The sequence below is a fragment of the Corticium candelabrum genome, chromosome 17, assembly GCF_963422355.1.
Source record: "Corticium candelabrum chromosome 17, ooCorCand1.1, whole genome shotgun sequence".
In the NCBI taxonomy this organism is placed as follows: Eukaryota; Metazoa; Porifera; class Homoscleromorpha; order Homosclerophorida; family Plakinidae; genus Corticium; species Corticium candelabrum.
The window spans coordinates 3,069,502-3,077,001 of record NC_085101.1 but is presented as its reverse complement, the minus strand read 5'-3'; the positions used below and the strand labels follow the sequence as shown (position 1 = coordinate 3,077,001).

The following is a 7,500-nucleotide window of genomic DNA, read 5'->3' as shown; positions in this document are numbered from 1 at the left end:
GCATGGTTTCAACTTTGAGATGTGGGCGTGACGCTCCACGTGCCCTTTGAAGTCAGAACGCCTTCTTATGTAATCGATCTTAAAAATATAAAGTAGGTTTACAATAACATAAATATAGAGAATCAAGAAAACGACAAAGCAATAACACGTCGTTTCCTAGACAATTTATGAAGTTGCAGTACATGGTTTGCCAGTGTCATTTTTTTATTTATTAAGATTAATTAATTTGTCTAAACTTTTACTGGCAAAATTTTATAAAGTCCCAGGCTACTCAAAAACATTCCTGAAACGCAGGCTCAATTTTTGTTACACCCATATGTATAACGTTTCCCATATTTGATATAAACATAAGACGTTTCAGATCTGGTTTCAGATGTGCTGAGTTCACTCAAGTGATGGACGTGCCTTATCACACTGTCGAGATGGTGTGTCCTGTCATACCGGTTGAGAGTCCGCCGAAGCCAAGTCCTTACTCTCAAGAAGCAGCAGCTGTTTCTACAGCAGAAGTAAGAATAAATACTAAATTCACCAAACACGAAAATTACTACGTGGTATCGTCTGCTGCCTATAGACCTCTCAGATAAATGATTACATGGGCTTGTCAATTTTCACCTTACTTTTCTGCTGCCTTCCAATTGGAATATTTGCTCTTATAAACTCGGTCAAGGTATCAATAGAGACAGATGCACTAGAGGCAATGCATTTGTGCATTATACACTCACTGTTGTCGTCAGGTGCGTGAGGCCAAACTCGTTGGCAATCAAGCCAGGGCATCTGAAGCGTCTACTGCGGCTCGACATCTAAACTTCAGCGGTATAGTTATCGGTCTGTTTATACTTCCCGTCATTATTGTGCTCAACGTCGTGAAAATCAAGTCGTCCTAATCTTGTGACTACCGAAACGCCTTGAATCTTCTCGATGATAGAAACGAATTACTTTTAATTATATTAAGCGTTAGTTTAGAGCTCTAGATGATATGCATGATGTTACATGTTGCCCGAATGTTTATGATATTTCATTGTACAGTCTATTGCTGTGTTCGAAGCGGTAGCTTTTTAATTAAATTGATTAGCACAACACTTTGAAATTGTGCTTTTGCTTGATAACAGAGTCGACAGAGTCTCTGTCTGACTACATGCGTGTCTCTAATTGGCTGTGAACGTCTAATTTCAATTCGTTAATTCTTGTAACAAAATAATTTCAATATCAAAACTAATTTACTAATTTCTAGCAGATACAGACATGTGCATGACTCGACTTGCTCCGGTTGTCGATTACTATTTTGCGATGGATTATGATTTTGCATTTCGCATGAATATTCTAATTTAGGGTGTTTATCGCTAGCTTTCTAATTCAGTGTTCCACCAATACTGGTATCGGTATCAGTGTCGGTATCGTTATCGGTATCGGTATTGGAGCCGATACCGGAGATAGACAGTACCTCGTGCATGGGTCTGGCGCCTCCAGGGTTAGCGACTCATGCCAGTCCCATATTTTACGGTCTAGGCAGTAAACAGAAGTATAAGGCGTTTCTTGATGTGGGACAAACATAAGTACTTAGAATACCGTGAAATAAATAGAAAAGAAAGAAACCTAAAAAGCTCTAGACTAAGCTTCTGGAAATTTAGAAAAAGGTAAGGTTGTAGACATCACAGGCATCAGTCTGAAAACCGATGTGTATAATATTATTTATATATTGGTTGCAATACATACATACATACATATATATATATATATATATATATATATATATATATATATATATATATATATATATATATAGTTTCGACAAATCTTTGTATCGGTAGAACACTAATCTATACCTAGGACTACCCCATTGACGTTTTAAATTTTTTGCAGACTTGTTAAATATTCACTGTATCACTGTTCCCTGCTCTTCCAAGAACACCTAGAGGTAGACGGTGTGTTAGAGTTAATTATTAATTAGAGTCAATATGCTGGTTCAATTTTGCTTTCTAGTTCGCAATTTCAATTGCTATAGCATCAGTTTAATATTTAATAGACTAGTACAGCAGCGAAAACAAAATAATAGCTGACAGTAGACTCCACCCAGTCTCCGCTCTCATCATTCCAGAATTGTCAAGTCTAAGTGACAGTAATCTGGTAAACGAGTGTTGAAAGGTATTTGTGGCATAGTAGGCATTAGAAAAGCGTTGATCAAGTATGCTGCTAAATATTGTATCAATGAAATGCTTGAATTGATTTGATATTAAAAGATAATCTAATTGGAAATTAGGCAAATTCGTAATTGTTTGAACCTCTTTGTATTAGATAACTTACTTGCTCAAGTACACTATCATGCTATCTTGTTGGTCACACTATCGATGTGAAGTTAATTAAGTAATCTATAGTTAACAAAATTATGTTTAATAATTTTTAAAAATTTATTACTCCTTTCTTGCGTAGACATATCTAGGCGCAATGTTGCAGTGACTCACGTAGCTGAGCGCAGTACCGCATACAATGACTAGTTATATGTTAATTTTAACAGACTTAAAATATTGTAAAGAAGTACTGCCGTACGGTACCAGTTGCACCGTTTCTACGGCCAGGCGTAGCGAAGCATTGCAGTATCCGAGATAGCTAATCCTGGTGTTCGTCTCGAGCTCTAGCGACTAGAATCATGAGCGGCAGTGATCCAAAGCCGTCAAAAGACGTTTCATCTGCTACGAAGTGAGCGTTCTTCACTTGCGACTTCTTTCTATCAGATCTATAGCTAGAGAACATTGAAGTTTGCTTCTAATCTGATGATCATACGGGTATTATGGACATGCTGGCTAGTAGCACTGATTCATTGCAGTAGGCTTGGTATGTTGACCTGTGCTAGTCTGAATACAAATTGATCTAGAGACACTAGTTAGTTTGACTTTACCGAAGGCAATGCCACTGAGGATGCTGGTAATTGATTAATTTTTATATTATGTCATTAGTATAAATTATCAACAAAATAATTGTTATAAAATATTGAATTGTCATATAGAACCTGCATCATTTATATCGACTCAAATGATGCTTAGGAACATCTTCTATTTTTTCTTATCAAATATATATATATATATATATATATATATATATATATATATATATGTTGTAGTCTATGTCTTTGCTCCAGTATATTACAGACTAGACTCTTTATTTACGACATATTTAACATTCTCTTGACATGCACCTGTCGATGTACTAACCATTTGTATTCCGGGAAGGGTTCTTTTTTCTCCAGTTTTTCAGAAACACGTTTTTGCAGCCTCCACGCAACATTCATACTATTTCGGCGTATTTACGTTTGGTGGAAAGAGCGGGCTTATTCATATCCTGCCTGTATTTGATATCAACACTAAACTCCTCAGACCCAGTTTCAGACGTCAGAGTTTGCTTAGGCGATGAAAGTCGCTCATCAGTTAGTCGACGCCGTATCTCCTGCCGTTCCTGTTCGTTACCCGCCGAAGTCAAGTGCTTACCCTCAACAAGTAACAGTGGTTGTTGCAGCAGAAGTAAAAATACTGAATTTCACCAAACACAAAAATTGCTACTCGGTCTTGTCTGCTGCTTAGAGATTTCTTGTATAAATGATTACATGGTTTTGTCAATCTTTACCAATTAGGCAATGCTGCCTTCCAAATGGAATACTGCTCTTATAGACTCGGTCAAGCTATCACTAGACATGCACATGCACTATATATTTGTGCATTACTATACCCACTGTTGTCGACTATGCGGGATTGCCATCGGTTTATGTTTACTTGCCGCTCTTTTGTGGCTAAGATGGTGAGCTGGGAGCGGCGAATGCTGTGAGAATACGTTAGTGAAACCTTTTCTGCTAATTAAATTAATGGGCGTTTTAGAAGTGTTGTGGATCCGATTACGTTTTGCTTGATTGTGCATGTTAGTTGTACGCTTTTATTATTTGGAGAGCGGTAGGTTTTCGAAGTCTTACATGCAGAACTCTGAAATTTGTGCTTCTACTGATATTATGGTCGACATTATGAGTCTATGTCTGCCCACATGTGTGTTTCAATGTCCTCTAATTGGCCGTGAACTTTCAGTTTTAGTTGGCTCGTGTCTGATATTGAACAACATGCCAATCTTTTAATGTAATAATTTTGATATTTATTAATTGTGAGCAAGTATTGAAACGTGCCATATACATGTCTCGACTTATGTTTCGATGATGAGGTTTGCATTAGATTATGATTCTGTATGGCGGTCCGAATTTAAACTTTTTATCACTCGCTTCTAACACTTTAGTCACTGCTCTGCCCGGAACATGATAAACAAATTTGAGTTAGTAGAGTTGCTAGGCTACCTTTTACTTTCTAGTCTGCTATTTCACTTTCTATAGTATCAGTTTTCATTGAAATAGACTATTCCAATGGCGAGAACAGGGCGATATCTAACAGCAATTTGGTATAAGACTAACACTACTATGCTTGGAAGAATGTGAAAAACACATAGGAGTTCCAACCGTTTCCTCAAGACTTTCTGCACGTAACTGACCCTGCAGTGTGTGAAACTTCTCACAACTTTGAGGTAACAGACCTCCTTTCGTGGAAATGCTTTCTGTACGTGCGAGAATGGAACTGATGACAATCTGAGAAAAGCTTAAATTAAAACGAATGTAACACCTTACAAAGCATTTATTTTCTCTATAAGTGTAAACAATCGTGTATCAATTCAAAATTTATTTAGTAATTGTTTCAATTAGCTATCTTTAAAGTATGTTAATATTAATTGTGTGATATAAGAGTACGCGAGGCTTTGGAGAGAATTTATTCTCAAAATGGGGGAAACAAGGAGTTCATTGTGAGGCAATTATTGTATTCGCAATTACAACTTTGTAGCTGCATTAACACGAAAAACAGACATCTCTTAGATTATCTAGAATACTTTGTTGGCAGGAGCAGAAAATATACACTTGACGCCAAATTAAAATCAAAATGACTAGAAAACAGCTGGACGTATAAAATTTGGCCACACTTTAACACGATAGTGTTCCTCTTAATTTATATCTTTACTGGTAAAAATAGAAAGTTTTCAACTTTATAACACTTTCAAATTTGTTCATTTGCCTACCACTAATAAATTTCAAGGTATTTCTGTATTAATGCATGTTTGATTAAATAACCTTATAGGTAATTACTACGTGATGACATTAGTACACTTTCAATCTTAGACTTAATCTATTAGTTAAGTAAATTTGGTTCTATTAAAGTAAACAACGCGTCTAATCAATTAATTAATTACTTAACATTGATTTTGAAGCCAATACATTAAACTTAGCAACTAGGGGCCTGTCATCTTAGATAAATAAGACCGAAACTTTGCACACAAACCAGACTGAAGACTACTTCACTAACTTGTACAACAAATGTTTCGTGACTACGCAAAGAATATTTGTACAATTATACTTTGTACACACGACACCCAAAAAAGCTTGATTATAACATCATTTTATAGGTTTGTTGTGTATGTCATGCCCCTAAAATAATTTTTAAATAATAATATATAAAGTAATGTTAGACTGTAAAATTTTGTCTTGTTTTGAAATTCGTAGGTTTGTCAGTCTATTCATCGTATTAGCTTAGAGTATTGACTTGATCATGTAAAACAATTAAAACATTGATTAAATTAAATATGTTTCATTCCTAAAATTTATGACAAAATTTATGGTAATTTTTTAAATATACAAAAAAATAGTCTCAGCCTTTAAAGCAACAGTTGTGTATAAAACAAACAATAGTAAACTTAATTATAGACTTAATAAATTTATTATAAAACATACTGTATTAATTAAATGGAATGATGCATGTGTATGTGCGAGTATGATAAAACTGGACACATTAAGTCATTAGTATACTTGTAATGATGTAGATGTCTTCACAGCATAACGTCATGCACTTTGAAAAACATGCAATAACTTAAAGTTCCTAATTTTGCTAAAATGTTTATTGCTTCCATTTTAATTACACGGACAGATCTAATTTTTGTTGATTTCAAAAAAATTGAAATTTTCTAAAATAACGTCTACTTTTCTTGCTTCTAACTTGTCGATCTCAGCTAGCGTTTTGTTACCATCTCTTTGAAAAGCAGCGCAGACGTAGACTCCCTTCCACAGACTGCCTCTCACGCGTTCAGGAATAAACAAATCTTGCCATTCGATTTTGGTTGTCCGAAAGACTGACGATCTTTTCTGAAACGGATGCTGCTCTTGAAAATTGTGGGAAATTGTGACGTTGTTGCTGTAGTACCATTCAATTTGTGGCTTTCGTGTTGCATCTAGTATATACTTAGAAATACCGCAACGAATTCTAATCGCTTTGAAACGATTTGTGGACAAAGCAGAGTCGACGTATGAGTCTACGTCAGCCCACGTATACGTTTCAGATTGATTGTGAACGTTCAGGTTCAGTTGGCTCTCGTCTATAGCAACGAATCAAATAAATAAACGAAAAGAAACATTTTAATTAAATAATTTTACCAAGTAGTGAGACGTGCCATATGCATGTCTCGACTTCTCCGTTATGACGAATTATTTCACATTTGTAATATCCCGTATGAATATCCGGATTGAAACCTTTTATTTCTAGCTTTCCTCTTCCTCTAGGAGTTGTGAACTTTTCAATGCAGACGTTCTTGTCGTCACACTTGCCGTTGCCTATTTTATATTCATTCCTTGTGCCATGATAGAGGGTAACCCTCTCAGCACGAAATTCGTCTGCGGACTCGCAAATCATTAGATCTCCACTGCTCTGGTCGGAGCGGAGATAGACGTTCTCTATACATAATAAAATTATCAATAGGCGATCAGTACCTTTGCGTTCTAGTCTGCCATCTTACTTTTTATGGCATTGCTTCTCAGTGGAGTGGACCAGTCCAGCAGCCAGAACAGAACAGAAGCTGACAGCAATCTTGACAAAAAATTGCATTCCTGGTGCATGTTTGCACAGTAAGCACTGTATAAGAGCATTGAATGAGCATGCATGCATCTACAAATCGTGGGAAATCTAAATGGGAGGCCTAATTGTCTCGCTCTCAAAGTCTAAGCTAATTAGAAACTTGAAAACGGCTTTGAATCTCCGGGTTTTAGACAATTTGCTTGTATACAGTCAGACCTCATTCCTCCGATAATCCGACACCCTCACTTTCAGACAAGCTACATGTGAAACCAATTTACGTGATCACTGCATGTGTAATTACATGCTACGGATGACGATAGTCCGACAAAACGCGTTCGGAATAACGAGGACTGACTCTAATCTCAAGCATGTTTTACACGCATGCTCAGGTTGGTATGTATTAAACTAGAGTACACCATGCTGCTGTACTGCATAATTAGACAAATACTCAAGATTATCAAGCTGCTCGATATTCAGAGTTTAATTAAACTCATAGGAGTTAGTGAGGAGCGACTAAGATCACTAGATATTTGACAAGCTCTTTTGAAATAAGACTGTGTTAGCGCGCGTTATAATGCATATTTAC

The 7,500-nt window shown here is 36.2% G+C and overlaps 2 protein-coding genes across 2 annotated transcripts; one reads left to right on the top strand and one right to left on the bottom strand.

Annotated features, from left to right (window-relative positions):
* Nucleotides 1-398: 398 nt before the first annotated feature.
* Nucleotides 399-1,064, top strand: LOC134192709 (uncharacterized). The gene is made up of 3 exons (XM_062661459.1): nucleotides 399-506; nucleotides 572-667; nucleotides 735-1,064. Exons 1-3 carry the CDS (start codon nucleotides 423-425, stop codon nucleotides 882-884), a joined length of 330 nt encoding a protein of 109 aa, XP_062517443.1. The 5' UTR covers nucleotides 399-422; the 3' UTR covers nucleotides 885-1,064.
* Nucleotides 1,065-5,894: 4,830 nt separating this feature from the next.
* On the bottom strand, nucleotides 5,895-7,193 carry LOC134193397 (uncharacterized). The gene is made up of 3 exons (XM_062662229.1): nucleotides 6,856-7,193; nucleotides 6,497-6,793; nucleotides 5,895-6,438 (listed from the first exon to the last, which is right to left on the bottom strand). Exons 1-3 carry the CDS (start codon nucleotides 6,998-7,000, stop codon nucleotides 5,996-5,998), a joined length of 885 nt encoding a protein of 294 aa, XP_062518213.1. The 5' UTR covers nucleotides 7,001-7,193; the 3' UTR covers nucleotides 5,895-5,995.
* Between the last annotated feature and the right edge of the window lie 307 nt (nucleotides 7,194-7,500).